The sequence below is a fragment of the Drosophila grimshawi genome, unplaced genomic scaffold, assembly GCF_018153295.1.
Source record: "Drosophila grimshawi isolate 15287-2541.00 unplaced genomic scaffold, ASM1815329v1 contig_848, whole genome shotgun sequence".
NCBI lineage: Eukaryota > Metazoa > Arthropoda > Insecta > Diptera > Drosophilidae > Drosophila > Drosophila grimshawi.
Window position 1 is genome coordinate 2365109 of NW_025063692.1, and position 16183 is coordinate 2381291.

The 16183-nt window shown below is 41.8% G+C and overlaps 3 protein-coding genes across 10 annotated transcripts; 1 reads left to right on the plus strand and 2 right to left on the minus strand.

The window, feature by feature from the left end:
- Positions 1–4168: 4168 nt before the first annotated feature.
- On the minus strand, positions 4169–12332 carry LOC6569400 (farnesol dehydrogenase). Of its 3 annotated transcripts, none has more exons than XM_032741416.1 (3): positions 11717–12330; positions 11059–11199; positions 4169–4395 (listed from the first exon to the last, which is right to left on the minus strand). In XM_032741416.1, the coding sequence occupies exons 1-3, from the start codon at positions 12296–12298 to the stop codon at positions 4390–4392; spliced, it is 729 nt and encodes a 242-aa protein (XP_032597307.1). In that variant the 5' UTR covers positions 12299–12330; the 3' UTR covers positions 4169–4389. The 3 variants fall into 3 exon arrangements, with proteins under 3 accessions (XP_032597307.1, XP_032597306.1, XP_001995657.1); XM_032741415.1 differs by having other exon boundaries at positions 11019–11199; XM_001995621.3 differs by lacking the exon at positions 4169–4395 and adding an exon at positions 10831–10987 and having other exon boundaries at positions 11717–12332.
- LOC6569399 lies at positions 7495–9440 on the plus strand. Of its 6 annotated transcripts, XR_004365475.1 has the most exons (4): positions 7495–7633; positions 7704–7952; positions 8470–8642; positions 8711–8829. XR_004365475.1 is itself a non-coding variant. In XM_001995620.2 (3 exons), the coding sequence occupies exons 1-3, from the start codon at positions 7533–7535 to the stop codon at positions 9338–9340; spliced, it is 930 nt and encodes a 309-aa protein (XP_001995656.1). In that variant the 5' UTR covers positions 7495–7532; the 3' UTR covers positions 9341–9434. The 6 variants fall into 6 exon arrangements, 5 of the variants coding, with proteins under 5 accessions (XP_001995656.1, XP_032597302.1, XP_032597304.1 ...); XM_001995620.2 differs by lacking the exon at positions 8470–8642 and having other exon boundaries at positions 8761–9434; XM_032741413.1 differs by lacking the exon at positions 7495–7633 and having other exon boundaries at positions 7891–7952; positions 8699–9439.
- Positions 12333–12921: 589 nt separating the features above from the next.
- Positions 12922–15202, minus strand: LOC6569401 (uncharacterized abhydrolase domain-containing protein DDB_G0269086). The gene is made up of 3 exons (XM_001995622.2): positions 14949–15202; positions 14416–14838; positions 12922–14134 (listed from the first exon to the last, which is right to left on the minus strand). Exons 1-3 carry the CDS (start codon positions 15041–15043, stop codon positions 13015–13017), a joined length of 1638 nt encoding a protein of 545 aa, XP_001995658.1. The 5' UTR covers positions 15044–15202; the 3' UTR covers positions 12922–13014.
- Positions 15203–16183: the final 981 nt, after the last annotated feature.

The window sequence follows — 16183 nt, forward strand, 5'->3', positions numbered from 1 at the left end:
TTGCAAGTGCCACAGGAGTGTCACTTTATGGATCACTTAAAATTCTACAAAAAAAATAAGCTTGCCACAAATTCACCAACAACAAAGTTGCAAAATTCTCAACAATTTGCCACTCAGTGGCAATTAACTAATTACATAATTATTATCATAATTATGATCATCTTTTATGCGACTCGTTTCTTTTTTGGTTGCAAATTGTGATTACGATTATTATTTTTTATTTTGTTGTTGCTTTTTATTAGTTGCTGCTTTTTGCGGTTTCAGTTTTCTGTTTTGGTCAGAAAAATAAACGTGCAACGTGCAACGTGCCACAAACATAAAGCAAAGTGTGCCACTCTCAAGTCGAATATGGAAATACAAAATAAATATTTTCAAACAGATATAAAACCACATTGAAAAATTAACTAAATACTACAATTAATAAAATATTAGAAATCAAGAAATTTATATTAAATGAAGATTAAATAAATGAATTTATTGAACTGGAAATAAACTGCTGACTTTTAATTAAAAGCAAATTAATTATAATTAAATCAATAAAAATGAGAAAAGTTTGTGGGTTGATCTTTAAAAGGGGATGTTATCGGTGTTATCGATAGGCAGCTATCGATGTTATCGATCTGCGATTAATGATGCCAAGTCAAGTAATATTTAAAAGAAAACGCAACAAATGAATTGAAGCAAATACAGGCAAAACTGCCTACTTGCCACAAGTGGCATGCTAGCCATTTTGTCAATGTTAAGCCCAGCCCCCCCAGCCCCCCTCCCTGCTCCTACTTTCCACGCGTTTTCTTCGTTTCTTTTGTGGTCGTTGTTGGGGGCAACAAAATGTTGCTTTAATTAACGGCTACGTTTCGCACACAGTTTGTCAATGAGGCAGCAAGCGAGTGTGTGTGTATGTGTGTGTGTGTGTCTCTGTGTGTGTGTGTTAGGTGTTAGGTGTGGGTGCAAGTTGCGGGTCGCTTAAGCGCCGCCCACACGGTGACCTTGAGCTGACTGATAAGGCCAAGGTTCTTTTGTTTTGCCAGGCAACACTTGTGGATGCCAAGTGGTAGGGGGTATGGGTGATAGGGGAAGGTGGGGGAGGGGGTGGCAGGGAGAAGTGACAGGTGCGCTGGGTGGAGTCGTATCAGCACTTCCTGTCAGTCTCACAGCAAATTATCAAATATTGCTGCAGCAACACCGGAAATTTGCAACCTTCCAATTTTTTTTCGGTTTTTTTTTTTTGTATTTTTGGTTGATTTTTTTTATGTGGCACGTCGATAGCGGTAATGTTGCTGCCGCTGTTGGTGTTGTGCTGCCTATTGGCGTCATAAAATTTGTCAATTTATGAAAATGTCGAAATATGGCAAATACACAAAAATGTCGCAAATGTTTGCCAAGCAAAATACACTCAGAAAAACAGAAAAATTCGAATTCGAATTCGATATGAGATAAGATAACCTGATAAGCCAGCTAGCCTTAAAGTATGTTATACAATAAATACAAGAACAGTAAAAAAATTGATATCATATACGGGATATATATAAGACATCTGAAGAATCCATATTTATTATAAAATGAAGAATTATAGAAAATAAAAATAAGAGTAGCAAAAAGACATCAGATCAATTGCAATGATAGAAATCCATCATTTAAGTTTCCTTAAAGCATATTATCAAATTAACAAGTATAAAAAATAATAATTAATACAGAAATTGCCTCGAGTTAAAGGACATCTTAAACAAGGTCATCCAGCGATGATTTGCCTAAAAGTGTGTTATAAAATTAAATATTCTACAAATTATACAAAACAAAAATAAGAACAGAGAAAAAGATAAATTAAAAATAAATTAAATCCAGAATGTAAGTTTCTCTAAAGTTTATTACATAATTAAAAACAACAAAAAGATACAAATATGAACAGAAATTGCCCTGAGTTAAAAGGCATTTTAATAATCCAGATGTAAGTTGCCTTAGAGATTATAATAAAACCAATTATCCAAAAATTATAAAAATTAACAATTATATAAAATAGAAATAGGAACAGAAGAAAAATGTATCAGATAAATTGTGTTGAGGCAAAGGACATCACAATAATCCACAGATAAGTTGCCTTAAAGATTATAATAAAATAAAATATTCTACAAACGATGGGAATCTAGAAGATAAGGTATATTACAAAATTGATTCCATTCCCAACAACACAAGAATGACCACAATTGAGTCGAACAGAAACAGAACCGGTTCGTCAAATGTGTTTCTCGCACAACAAATGAGTCATTCGAATTTCTGAATCGTTACTCAAAAGCTGCACAGCTGCTGATTCACTGCATCGAGTCGGCTGTGCAACCTTTTTCAAAAAATAGTTCTGAACCACTTCTAAAGCACCTCTAACAAAAAGGAATTGAAATAAGAATCAAACAAGCAATCATTAAACCCTGCTTGATAAAACTTATCCTGGGCATATTTAAATTAGGACTGCATTTATTTGTGCAACTTGTTGAGCCACTTGGAAGCTGCCACACGTTGAAATACTTTTCAAGCACTTTTCAGCAATTTATGTGAACTTCTCTGATCAGTTCAAAACTGAGTTGCATCTGAATCTGAATCTGTGAAAAGCTGCTCCACTCGTTTCTCTCAGTGTGTGCGCAGCTTGTCTTGTTACTGGACTTGTCTAAGAGTCATCATTTATATGTGTGTGCCACATACCTGTGTGCCTGTGTACCTATGCGGCAGGGTGTACCTGGCACGTACCGTTTCCACTGGCGGCTCCAAATGCTTTTAATAAAGTTACAAAACCGACAACAGAATCCGCTGGAATGATGGCAGTGGGCCAATGGGGCAGAGGGGCAGAGGGGCAGCTGCCCCAAAGTGTGGCATAAATAAAAATACATTTTATGTGCGCGTATATTCAAAATTATTGAAACAGAGACTGACGCAAAAAAAAAAAAAACAAAAAAAACAAACCAAGCAACAACATTTTATGTTGCAGTTGTTGTTGCCGCTATTGTTGCCGTTGTTGTTGTTGTTGTTGTTGTTGCGGTTACTGTTGAAAAGGGTATTCAAATATTGGATTGAGATTTTTGTGCGAAAGGAATCGAAAGTTGAGCTGCACTTCAAATGAATAATTGAAAGAAACTTTTTTATTATTATTTTTTTTTTGGTATTTAGCTCGATAAATAATTTTACATTTTATTCAAAATTTACTTGAATTCAATTCTTTGCTTGTACTTTTTTGACATTATTAAAGAAAGACATTATTAATTAAAGAAATAACTAAATTTCGATTCTGTTTGACTTCAACAAATGCAGTAATAAATCAAATATAAAATCAAGTCCAAGAAAATCTATACTTATCAACTCTTCTTTCTTTCTCTCTCTGTCTGTCTCTCTCTCTCTCTCTCTCTCTCTGTCTCTCTCTCTCTATATATATATATTTTTTTTTTACTATTTATTCTAGAGCAACTGCAATTCGGTGTTTAAGTCTTGTTGTTGCTTCATTGCTTCTGTTAACGTTTTTGTTCTTATTATTGCTGTTGTTGTTGTTGCTTGTTGTTCTTGTTGTTTGTTGGTAGAACACACACAGTTCGCTTAACGACAATTTCTCACTTTATTGTTGCTGTTTTTGTTGTTGTTGCTTTCTGTTTTTATACGCTGAACACATTGAAATTGGCCTTAAAGAGTGTAATGAAGTTGTGCAAAAGTATGTTTCAGGCAGAAAGCAGAAGCAGTCCATAAGGAATAGATATATATTCCTGATCGGCATCAGTAGCTCTGTCGATATTAAGATATGTTCGTCTGTCTGTCTGTCTGTTTGTTCGCCTGCTTGAAGAGAAGTGTCTCAGAGACATTTGCAACTGGTCACCTTCAATTGGGAATGTCAGCTTATTTTATTTTTATCGATAATTGTGCCCAAGATAAATCGATTTCCGATAGCACTGCATATAGTTCACCAATTGATATTTAATATACACAAAAATATGATGTATCAAAGTGGTCGAATTTCATGAAGATCCTCTGCGAAATAGTCGAAAACATATTCTCATATTGATCAGCAGCATCTGTGAGAAAGATATGGCAGATAGTGCACCGTTATCTACGATATATATATATCGTATATATATATATATATATATATATATTTCGATTCGAACTTGTGTATAAATAAATCTAAACGGTGCGTTAATTATTTTACCACATTATTTTATTCGCAATTAAAGCTTATCGCCAAGCCGCTTACATTTGGGTGTGCAAAGCTTTCTCATTTGCAAATTTGGCAATAAAAACACCACTTTCACAATTATGACGACAAATTTAATCACTAAATTATTTCTTTTGAATATCGGAACGGTGCCTATATCAAGTATGGATGGGTAAATGAGACTATTTAAAGCAGGCGCTGTGAATTCATCCCTGAAAAAGAATTAAAAAATAAATAATAAATAAATAAATATTTAAAATATGTAAAAATCCTTTTAAAAATCATATTTCAATTATAAAATAAAGTCAACAAACAGTAAAGAATTCGACATCACTATATCAATATATCTGATAAATATTTCTTATTTTTCAGTTTATAAATTGTATTTTAAGTTTAAGATCATTTCTTAGTTGACATTAAATAAATATTTCTGCCATATTTTGAAATCGACTCAAAAGTAGTCTAAGACTTGAGTGACTTTTCACAGGGCATCTCGTAGTCGAGCTGACTCGACCATAAAATTCTTATTTGGATTTTTTTTTATTTATTCATGTGGCCATGTTTATTGTCTTTCGACGCATTTGCCAATACCCGCAGCAGCAGCCGCAGCAGCAGCAGCGACAACAACACCAAAAATTGCTGACACAAAACCAACGACAACAACAACAACAGCAACGACAACAACAACAACAACAACAACAACAATAAGAGCAACACGCAAATTGTTTGTCTCAGCAATTGCCATGAGTTTTTTTTCTGCTTCTTTTTTTTGCTTTCGCTTTTTTTTTCTTCCGTTTTGTTCTTGTTTTCTGTTACTGTTACTGTTGCTGTTACTGTTACTGTTGTTGTTGTTGTTGCTGTTGTTGTTGCTGCTTTTATAAATCATGCCTACAAGTATGCAACGCAATTTTTTTCAATTACAACTCGCTGGCAATTTACTTTTCTACGGCAGCATGTAAATGTGTGGGGGGGGGGGGGACTGCTGATAGGAGTATATTGTATGGGGGTCTTTGGGCGTGTGGATGGTTGATGCTGTGGCGCCTTCAACCCTGCGAAATTCCTTGTTTGTTTCCTTTTTCTGCAATTGCAATCGGCAATTTATGTGGTTTTCGTTTTGGGACAGCGCTTCGTTGCCAGTAGGCGTGGGGGGCGTGGGCGGTGTGTTGTTTGTTTGTTTGTCTTTTTTGTTAAGGGAAGGGAAGGGAAGGGAAGGGGTAGCCAGCGCGGCTTCTTCAATTTGTACAAGGCAATCGATGCTGAAGGTGCCGCTGCTCATTTGAATGACACTCGAATCGCATCGGTTGCATTCGAATAAAGCGAACATGAAACCAGTGAGAGCATTGCAGGCGTGCGTAGCCGACTGCGCAATACTCTGCTACCAATAAGTAATACCAGCTGATAACAGTTAGCAGAGAACAGGTAGGGTGTGGCCAAGAAGAAGAACAAATTTGCGAAGAGTTTCCTAGTTTCCTAGGGAGATATGGGGGAAAGTGGGCGTGGCTGCAAAAAAATGATTAGAGAAAGTGGAGTGGGCGTGGAGGCGTATTCAATTATCTATCGATCTCTTAGGGGAGGTCAGATCAGTAGCATAAGTTCGAAATTTGGTGACTCTACAAACTGTGGAAGATATGCGCATTCTCTAAGTTGCTGAGCGCAGCGGGTGTGGGCGTGGTCTGAAGATGTATATGCCGATCTCTGAAGAAGGTTACCAGCTAGTTATCTGCCAAGTTTAGTCACTCTATCTTTAAAATTGTGCGAGATATGCTGTTTTATCGATTTACACTTTTTGAAATATCGCCTTTGGCGATTATGGGCGTAGCCACAGATATGGCATTTGCCGATCTTTCAGGGATATCGACAACAACCAACCATTCACATTTTGTGACTGTAGCCTTAAAATGATGGGAGAGATGTGCCTTTATCGATATGCGATTATCGATAAAAAGCTATAATCGAGCCAAGAAAAGTTGTGTGAGAAGTGCGAGCAAAATAAATGAGAGTTCTGATATCATCTGACTTCAATTTCTATTCCAATAATGATTATATAGATCTTCTGCTTTCTTTAATTATTTAACTTTTTTCCAACTGATTCGCTGTGAAACGCTGACAAGCAAAATCTGTGCAAGTCCCCAGATAAATGATGAGATACTTTTAAGTTTTGATAAATATTTGAGATATATTTAAATGGTTTTTGACAGTGTGCAACTGAGGAGGCTGGCAGGGAGGCAAGGGGCGTGTAGCCCTTGTGTAAGGTTGCAAATGACACCAAAAATAACCCCGTCAAAAGCAGCAACAGCAGAAAGCAGCAACAACAAAATGGTCTGCTTTAATTTAATTAAAATGTCATTATTATCTCTCTCTCTCTCGCTCTCTCTCTCTCTCTCGCTCTCTTGCAACACATTGGAAGTTCAACGTTGACAGTTAGTCAGTTCATAATTTACCAGTTAAATGCCAAGTCGGAGTCACAGTTAGCAAACATTGCAGCCTCCCCTCCCCACTCAGACACTCTTTGCCCCTGCCACATTCAGCAACAGCGCACAATAGCTGCCACTGCATAACTGCAATTAAAATAAAACAAATAAATGTCACCTGTGTGTGTGTGTGTGTGTGTGTGTGAGTTGTGTCTCTTTTTTATGTTGACATTCTGACTGAGTACAATAAAATATTTGCAGCTTTTCGCGACTTACAAGTCGCAGCTGTTTGTTGTTCTGGTTGCGACAGTTGTTGCACCTCTGCTGCAACCATCTCACAGCAAGCCAGCAAGCAACTCACAAAGGAGACACCTTGCAACCAAGACACTTTGCCACCCATCGTAAATCGTACACATCTTAGATATTCAGAGCAGCACATCTATATGCAAAACAACTCTTTACACATTTTCAATGGGTTCGGGGCACAAATAAATATATCAAAAAAACAATAAACTAAAGGCTTTTGCTGTTGTTGTTGCTGTTGTTGTTGTTGCTGTTGTTGTCTGTTGTTTGTTGTCTGTTGACAGCTTAAATAAGACAACGGCAAACACTTGACGGTTGTTGCGACCTTCACCTGGCTAAAAGATACTTGACATCTCCACACAATTGGCCAAAACAGACTCGGAGAGTCTGCAACCATTTGAGAAAATATTATTATTAAGTGCAAGCCGCAAACAATAACTGGAATGGTGAGTTTAAAGTTCACATATCTAGAAAATATATAAATACTAGAAAAAGTAATAAAATAGTGTTTGGACTGGCTACCTTTGGCATTGTAATAATAATAACACTTTTCTAAATTCTCATTCAGCTCATCTGGCATCAAATTCAAAATTGAATATTTATTTTTTAATGCTTTTTGCCTATTCAGACATTCGATGAGGGCGGAGGAGACCAATGAGAACTGCCTGACCTCCTCGACAGCGGTGGCAACGATCCCAAGATCAACAGGGTCACAGCTCAATTATCTGAATGTGGGGTAAGCAGCAGTGATTTCCCCAAACAGCTGTGAGTCCGTTTAGCTAATGGCCACTGTGAGTTGCACACAGCTCTGGGTTTAATCCGAACGTGTTTCCCACACTGCGACTGCGACTGCGACTCGAGCAGAGCAGTGATTCGAAGGGCGGCCAACTGGACGCCAATTGCCCCACGGCAGTCACCCACCAGCAACCACGTCAAGTTGTCGCCCAACCAGGACGCAACAGCAGCAGCAGCAGCGACAACTGTTGGCTGGAGACGCAGCCAAACTGGTTGCGGCGCCATCGTTTGACCTTTGACCAGTGGCTGCTGTCCAAAAAGTGAGCCCAACTTTGGAAATTAGACATTCCTCGTGAATATATATATTCGATGGCCCATGTCTGTCTGTTTGTCCGATTTGTACATGCAAGAGCCTCTTGGAATTATATACTGATATGCCAGAATCGGCCGAACTAGAGCATATATAGATAGATGTAGGACTGATTGTGTTCTGCTTATTATTAATAATAATAATCGTTATAAGTGGCAGTAGCAGTCAAAGATGAGCATGGGACTTGCAACCCAATTGTTGACTCTATAAAACAAACGATTTATTTCCTCGAGAGGACTCGTCCCGAACTCGACTCTCTCGTTCTGCTGTTCTTCTAGGACTCTTCTTCTACGACTGCTGTTAGATCTGTCAAGCAGCGCTGTAATCCCACGACAACTACTCGCCATATGGATGCCATAGCATCAGCTATCTATAACTGCCACAGGATCGGTTGATCTTGTTTTTTATCAATTTATAATTATGTTTGGTCCTTAAGGGTTATGAGACACATGCAATTATTGTTACAGTTGGGAGACCTGCACTGCGATCTAGTAGCTCTATTGGGCCCCCTTCTGAGCCTATACTTCTAGTCCATCAACCCCAGCATCCCAGACAGACTCTGCTAGGATATACCTCGAGGATTCTTCGGCCTAGTTTGGTTAGGTGACTTCTTAGGCCCAGATCTGCTGTCAGTAGACCGGTGAGCATCCGCAGCCCATTCTTTCCCTTTGGTTGTTACTTGCTTTGTGATTGTAGCCACACCCACAGATATCTAAGTTGCAGTCGACTAAAGATGCATTCCTGTTTGCAACACACAGGAAACAGGAGCTGGTGCGTCGTTGTCAGTTTCGTCGCGAGTTGCAGCAACAGAAGCAGGTGAGGCAGGTGCGCAAACAGATGTCGGATCAATGCTATGCGGATTGGCTGCACCTGAAGCGTCGCAGTCGAGTGAAGGCGTCGACGACGACGGCGGAGGCGGCTGCACTGGTCGCATCGACGTCGGAGCAGAGACACCGCTGCTTGCGGCAGTGGGAGCAGCGTAAGCAGCACGAGTCGCAGCAGAGACGCGAACAGCAGCTGCGCGCCAAGGAGCAGCAGCACATGGACGAACGGGTGCGTGAGCAGCTCTCCCGGCTGTCCTGGCAGCGTTGGCTCGCCCAGCTGGCGGTCAAGTCGCTCAAGCCCCGATTCGCAACGGGGCAGCCGGGCAAGACCAGGTCGTCAGCTGGAGGAGCAGCGTCGCCAGTGTTGACGCAGCAACAGCGCCGAAAGTTGCAGCAGCAGCTGGCAACCATCTCTCTCCGCATGCCACTCTCCGTGGCACAGCGTGCGCTGTGCGAACGCGACAAAGCTTCGATTAATCGCAAAGCTTCACTTTTGAAGTCAGTTTCAGCTTAGCCAAAATCAAATTCTACAACAAAAAAAAGACATACAAAAATGTTTAAGAAATAATATTAAAAGTTGCTTAAAACTCAGTGAGGAGCTTTGAGCGTTTTGGAGAAGCTTCCGTTAAAGTTGAAGTTAACTTAATTGACAACCAACTTCAGCTCTTCATATTCACATAATTAGTTGAAAGCTTTTCAATTATTTATTTCAACTTTATTTCCAGCTTTTTAAGCAGATTAAACTATCGGCGATAGTTAAATGATTACTTAATTGCGAGAGAGAGAGCCAAACACAACCATAGACAAAGTGGCGAGGAGCTTTGCGAAGCTGTTTGCTCTGTTGGCCTTATCTTATTGTAACCAAAATCAGCTACTAGTTGTTGACTGTTGGCTGTTGGTTGTCGGTTGTCGGTTGTTGGTTAATTCAATTAGGGACACAAAAGCAGAGGCAACTTGACATTGTCGGTCTCACTGGCTCACTGACTGGCAACTGGCAACTGGCAACTGGCAACAGCCCCAGGCACAGTTGCAGGCCTCTTAGGTGCTTCACTCTGACCAGACTATGAGCAGCAGGTGAGTGTGTGGCTTAAGGATGATCCACAAGACCGAAACGCCAAATTCCGAGTTCATCTGCCCATCTGCCCATCTGTCCACTTGCCTACTTGCCCACTTATCCGTTTAATCCATTTTCATTGTGTCGCTCAGTTAGATTTGTTGGTCTGGCAGAACAGCACACACAACTTGCCTTTAATGCTTGCCCCAAACACACTACCTGTGTGTCCAATCGATGCCTCAATGCCCCACAGAGAGAGAGAGAGAGAGAGAGAGAGAGGGAGATAAAGTCAGTGCAGCTGCTGCTGCTGATTTGAGTGCCGGATAAAAGGGAACCTACATTTTAGCCAAAAATTGCAAGCAGTGTTTTATGTTTCCCTCGTCATTCTCCCCCTATTTTTCTTTTTGGCCAACAAATATTCGTTGGTTGCCTGCTTTCGTGTTTGCCAATCCAATGAGCTGCTTGGAGCAGCTTCAACTTCAACTTCAGCTCCGACTCTGACTCTGACTCCAGCTGCAGCTTGCAACTTACAACTCCTTGCAGCTTGTTTCATTTGTTAAGCTGAGTGCAACAATTTTCGTGCATCTCCATGGACCAAACAATGGCCACAGATCGATGGGAAAATTGTTATTGTGTTTGCACACACACACACACATTCACAGTAATCATATTGAGCAAACCCCAAATTAAGACCACCAACATTTTTAGACACACACTCAACACTCATCTGAATGCATTTCAAACCAGATTCATTCGACTCAGTTGTGTTCTTTGGATGGCTAAACTGAGTTTAGTTCTAATATTAATACTTGTGGCCCATTTGCCAGCCATCTGTCATATTGCTTGCTAAACCCAAATGAACTTGAAACAAATATGAATACTCTAGTCGAGCTAGCTTTGCTTTCCTCTCATAAGTCGGTTCAGGGCATAAACTTAAATTCTTTAAGCTATTTCAGTTTTCTAGAAACTTTATTTGTGGCTCAGTTAATGAAGGTGTTGAGTCTTGTTTAACAAATTGGTTGGAATTAATCTGTTGCATTTAATATTGATTCTTGGCAGATGCGTTTAAAATTTTTCACCCTGCGGCTTGATGGTGATGTTCTGCACCTGTCATAATCAAGAAGAGAGGGTTAATTACAAGTATTGAATGCTAAGCATTGTCCATCAAAGAGTCTCACTTGCACATTGGATGGCGTTCCGATGGTCCAGAGTATGGCATCAGCGACATCCTTGCAGCTCAGCATCGGCATCTGCTGCTTGATGATGCCTTGCAGCTGCTCGGGCAGGATGTCCGTGTCGACAATGCCCGGACTGATGGTCTGCAAATGTTGAAAAATGTGACACGTGACTACCATATCAGCATCAGGAGGAGTAGGTGCAGGAATAGACAGGCTGATGGCGAATCATTGACCCCTTTACAGGGAACATTATATCCGACTGTCTGTTTCAAGTCCATCAATCTGGAAGCCATCTTCTTGAAACTGGCAATATTTTCATTTATTCATTATTATAATTGGGATAACTGCACTGGGATCTAGTTGAGGGTTTCGATGTCTTTGAAACTCATCTCGGCATCTTTTCCCAGTTAAGGCGACATACTCTGCTAGGATGTCTCTTAAGGATTCTTGCTCACTTTCATAAGAATCTACATAGTTATATCATATAGCTGTTATAGGAACGATCGTTCCAATCAGCAGTTCATGTTTTGCTTGCCACAAAATACTCAAACCGAACTCAGTTGATATGAATTATATATTGGATAGTTGCAACAGTTGGACTCCGCAAGGATTTGCCTCGCTTCGCAAGCGATTTTATGTATTTGGTGGAAGGACTCACCGAGACCCGTACACGGGTTTTGTGGCGCTGAAATTCCTGTCGATAGATCTCCTGCATGGCACGCAACGCAAACTTGCTAGCCGGATAGATGTTGAGCGATGGCAACAGCGGCCCCAAATTGGGCACCTGCTGCCCGGCAACGCTATTCACGATGATCACGTGTCCCTCCTCGGTCTCGCGCCGCCGCATCGATTGGAATGCCTCGCGTATGCAGTACACAGTGCCCATAATGTTCGTGTCGATGGTGTCGCGTATACCCTGTGTATTTGTGGCGCCGCTCAGCTCAGTGCTGGCTGCCATGATGCCCGCATTGCTGACCAGCACATGGACGCCGCCCAATTCGCGTTGCGTCCACTCAAAGGCATCGAGCACCTGCGACTCCGATGTTATGTCGCAGCGCAAGGCATGCAAGCGATTCTGTTCAGCGAGCGGCAATTGCAATCGCATCTGTTCGATGCGCTGGTGGCGACGGGCCAAGCCGACAACCACCAGACCGGCACCGACCAGGGCACGGGCGCAGGCAGCACCAATGCCAGCGCTGGCGCCGCTAACCACGGCCACTTTGTTGTGCCAACGTTGCATTGCCGTTGTTGATGACCAAACAACGTTTGGACGACTAATGCAATGGCAAAGCCAAAGCCAAAGGCAAAGGCAACGGCAAAGGCAACCAACTAGCTGGGTCACTCGCTCGGAAGCCCCAGCAATGACTAAGCCGTATCGATTCGACGAAACCAAACCAAATTCACAAGCCACCCACCCTCCTCCTCCACTCCTCCACTGGGTAAAGGTAATTGCCTTTCGCGACACGCTTTCAATTAGCACTACAGTAATGGGCATCCTTGGTGGAGCACTGTTTTATAATTATGATTATTGCAGAACACGTGTCTTGCGCCGCTCCTCGCACAGATTTGCCGGCATATTCAATAACAATGGTAACAATAATTAACAGCTGTGTAAGCTGTCATTGAGCAGTTGCCGATATGATGATGAATCAGCAAATAAATCAAATAAATATTTTCATTTAAGCCAGTTGTTGTTGCCAGTTGTTATTGTGATTGTGATTGGAAAGGTTTGCTTATTCAAATTAATACAAATGAACAAATATTATCTTATTGGTTGATCATTGATTCAGCTCTGGCAGCTCTGCCAGCTCCGCTCTGCTTTCTCGACACATTTCAATTGCAAACAAAAGCAATTTGCTACTTATTTATTTTATTATTATCTCAATTTAATTTCGCCCTAAACGAGTAAGTATAAAAAAATATATATATATATATTATGGTTAAATCGTCTTCAATTTATCGCCAGGGTTTTGATTTTTGATTTTTCATCCTGCTGAGCTGCAGTTGAGAGGCTCCTCCGTAAATCCTGCGGCCCAACTGAGCCTGCAGCTCGAGACCCGACTTGGCAACTTGGCCTTCCACATCCACATCTGCTTCATTCTTGTTCAGCTCTGTGTTGGCATCCTCTGGCAATGCATCCTGTTGCACACAGTCCTTGAGCGTTTCATGCTTCCTTCCCACTTTCATTGGTAGAGTTTGATCAATGACTGACTGCTGCACAGCTTTGACAGCTTGGCCAATTGACTTCTTCTCACCACTCAGCAGCTGCTCCTGTTTAGCCCCACTGCTGCTCCGGTTTCTCATCTGCGAACTGTGAAGCTGCTGCTTCATTTGCGATATTCGTTGCATCATTTCTGGCTTCGTGTTTTGAGCTATTTCCAACTTGTTTTTATGCAAAATTTGTAGCTGTTGCTTCTTTGGAGCCTTTGCAGTTCCATCGGAGCAGCTTCGATTCGATTCTACTGTGCTGGTTGGACAACTCTGTCCATGCTTGTTGGCCACTTGCAGGCGCTGACGCGGCTGCGCCAGTCGATGCAGTCGCTCGTAGTCTGGCATCGAACGCTGTATCTTCTCCAAATCCGGTTTCAGGGCAGTGCGTTGAGCCGTGGACATTGGGGATTGCCACTGTTTGGGATTGATGTAGTGGGGCGCATTTGTGGCACGCAGCGAGTCCAAGCCACGACCCATGGCCACTGGCTTGGGCCGGTTGCGTGCCGCATCCTTCCACTGCTCGTAGGCGCCCAAGTTGAGTTCGCGTCGAGTCGTCTCGATGAGCTGCTGGCGCGCCTGGCGCTCCTCACGCTCCAAGCGCTTCGCCCTCAGCTCGCTGAGCTTCTCCTGCTCCCAGGCGAGCAGGCGTCGATGTGCCTCTGCTGCGGTTATCGATTGCCGGGCGCTGTGCGAGTTCAGCGCAGCCGGCGTGGAGCTCATCTCGGACTTGGAGCGACGCAATCTGGCTTTGGTCTGATACCAGTGCTGGTATTTCACTTCCGCCAGCTTTGCGCGTTCCAATGCCAGCTGATCATCCAGCTGGGCGATCAAGCGACGATCAAACGCCTCCTGCTGCTGTGCCTCACTGATGCCAGTCAATACGAAGTAGTTAAAGAGAGTGGCATGCCACCAAGTAGTGCAAGGAAGGATACAGAACAGAAAGAGTGAGTAATGAGAAATGAGTAAGACGCATGAGGAAAGTGAGTTGTGTAACTGAAAAGGAGTTAGTCGAAAGTAAAAAGTAATCAGAGAGAAGCTAGAAAGCGCAGTCAACAAAGAGAATACAGAAACCAAGACACGAGAAACTATTGGCTAAGAGTGAAGTAAGTCGGATGCGAAAGTTGTGATTAACGAGAAAGTCCTTACTTTTTGGCTGCCAGCCAGGAGTAGAAAGGCGAATTGCGTCCTTCATTCATCTGATCCTGCGGTTTGTGATGTGCGTTCATCTCCGAACTGATTTGCTGTGATTTCTCCATATCTAGATGCTCCGGCTGCTGCTTCACCGGCTGTTCCTTCTCTGGATGTTCCTTCTCTGGCTGTTCCTTCTCTGGCTGTTCCTTCTCTGGCTGTTCCTTCTCTGGCTGTTCCTTCTCTGGCTGTTCCTTCTCTGGCTGTTCCTTCTCCGACTGCTGCTTCTCAGTCTGCTGCTTCTCCGACTGACACCTTGCAGCTTGAGGCTTCTCCGGGTCCTGGCAGTTCGGGTGCATCAGCAACAGTTGCCGCTTCCTCACACGCTCGTCCTGATGCTCCATGTGTTGTGCCTGCAACACTCGCACGTCCTGCCAACGACTGTCGTAGGCAAAGTAATGAAATCGATTAAGATGATCAAAGCGTCCCCTGCTGCAGAAGCAATGAGCAACACACACAGACAGACACACATTCAACGAGAGAAGACTTACCGCCAGACAGCTTGGGTTGTCGATCTGGTATCCGGATAGAGCATTATGCGCATTATCTCATTGCCCCGCTCATCGATGCTGGCCACAAATGCCATGATCACAAGTAGCCAAGAAAAGTCGTTTGTTTATTGTTTATAAAGTCGAGCTGCGTTTCGCTCTTTGCTCACAAAATATAGATAGTTGCGTGATTGGATTGGATTTGGATTTTGTTGATTTCCGCCTCAGTTGTTGGGTTTGAATGAACTGAATAGAAACGATAAATTGCACAGAGCTCTGGGATTAAATTAAAATAGAATAAAAAAAAAAACAAACTGAACTAACAAAACCTACTCTGATAAGTCTTACGAGAAACATATGTAGCGAAATATTATTTTATTTATTTTTCAGTAGAGTCGATTAACTCTCTAGTTGTGAATAATTTCATTATTCAGTCTTACATGTTGAAAGTCAACTGACAAAGTTGCTCTAATTAGCAGTGGCTTAATGGAAAAAAGCAGCGTGGCATTTACGACGAGTTGCCAGTTGCACTTTCCACTTAAATGACAAAATTCCTGCCCCTGCCGCGACTCACATAATTCACCTGCAACCTCATAAAACTCGAAATGAAGCAATGCAGCCACATATTCAATTTCCGGCTTCACTTGACGGTCTTGATAAAAAAGAAAAATTAATATTCCTCACAGTAAAACTTTTGCTTTTGCTGACAAAGTTTAGATGGCCGAATAGGAGAATACTTAAGAAATTTCAATTCAATCACAAAATTAGCACAAATAGTCGAAATCGATCAATTTGACTTTGGCTTTAATTAGGGCCAGTTGGCAAGCCTTGATTTTTATTGATATTTGGCTTCTTTTCTCATCAATTATATTGCGTACACGTCGTGTTTAACTGTGTAAATATATATATAAAATTAATATATAATATTCAATACAAAATCAGAATTAATCATTTTTTGGCCTGTCAATAATACACTTAATAATGAAAGCTAATGCGAAAGTGACAACTCATTCGAATACATCTGCACTAAGTTCTTTGGTGAACAATTTAACAGATACGCCGTACCCTTTTCTATATTTCTCTCTCTTTCTCTCTCTCTCTCTTTCTCTCTCTCTCTCGCTCTCTCTTTCTCTCTCTCTCTCGCTCTCTCTCTCGCTCTCTCTGCAGTCAACGTAGAGTTGTATCTATGCAGTAAAGCTAAAGCTTCACTTTAACTCCCTTTGACTGCTGTGACTGGG

What these genes read in the sequence shown, in the direction of transcription:
- LOC6569399 (XM_001995620.2), top strand. Translation starts at nt 7,533, where the DNA reads ATGAGGGCGGAGGAGACCAATGAGAACTGCCTGACCTCCTCGACAGCG. An exon ending in CTCAATTATCTGAATGTGGG is followed by an intron (nt 7,634 to 7,703) that starts GTAAGCAGCAGT and finishes AGTTGCACACAG; the next exon opens with CTCTGGGTTTAATCCGAACG. An exon ending in CAGTGGCTGCTGTCCAAAAA is followed by an intron (nt 7,953 to 8,760) that starts GTGAGCCCAACT and finishes TGCAACACACAG; the next exon opens with GAAACAGGAGCTGGTGCGTC.
- LOC6569400 (XM_032741415.1), bottom strand. Translation starts at nt 12,298, where the DNA reads ATGCAACGTTGGCACAACAAAGTGGCCGTGGTTAGCGGCGCCAGCGCT. An exon ending in AAACCCGTGTACGGGTCTCG is followed by an intron (nt 11,200 to 11,716) that starts GTGAGTCCTTCC and finishes CAACATTTGCAG; the next exon opens with ACCATCAGTCCGGGCATTGT. An exon ending in ATGCTTAGCATTCAATACTT is followed by an intron (nt 4,396 to 11,018) that starts GTAATTAACCCT and finishes ATTCTTTTTCAG; the next exon opens with GGATGAATTCACAGCGCCTG.
- LOC6569401 (XM_001995622.2), bottom strand. Translation starts at nt 15,043, where the DNA reads ATGGCATTTGTGGCCAGCATCGATGAGCGGGGCAATGAGATAATGCGC. An exon ending in ACAACCCAAGCTGTCTGGCG is followed by an intron (nt 14,839 to 14,948) that starts GTAAGTCTTCTC and finishes TGCCTACGACAG; the next exon opens with TCGTTGGCAGGACGTGCGAG. An exon ending in TCCTGGCTGGCAGCCAAAAA is followed by an intron (nt 14,135 to 14,415) that starts GTAAGGACTTTC and finishes GACTGGCATCAG; the next exon opens with TGAGGCACAGCAGCAGGAGG.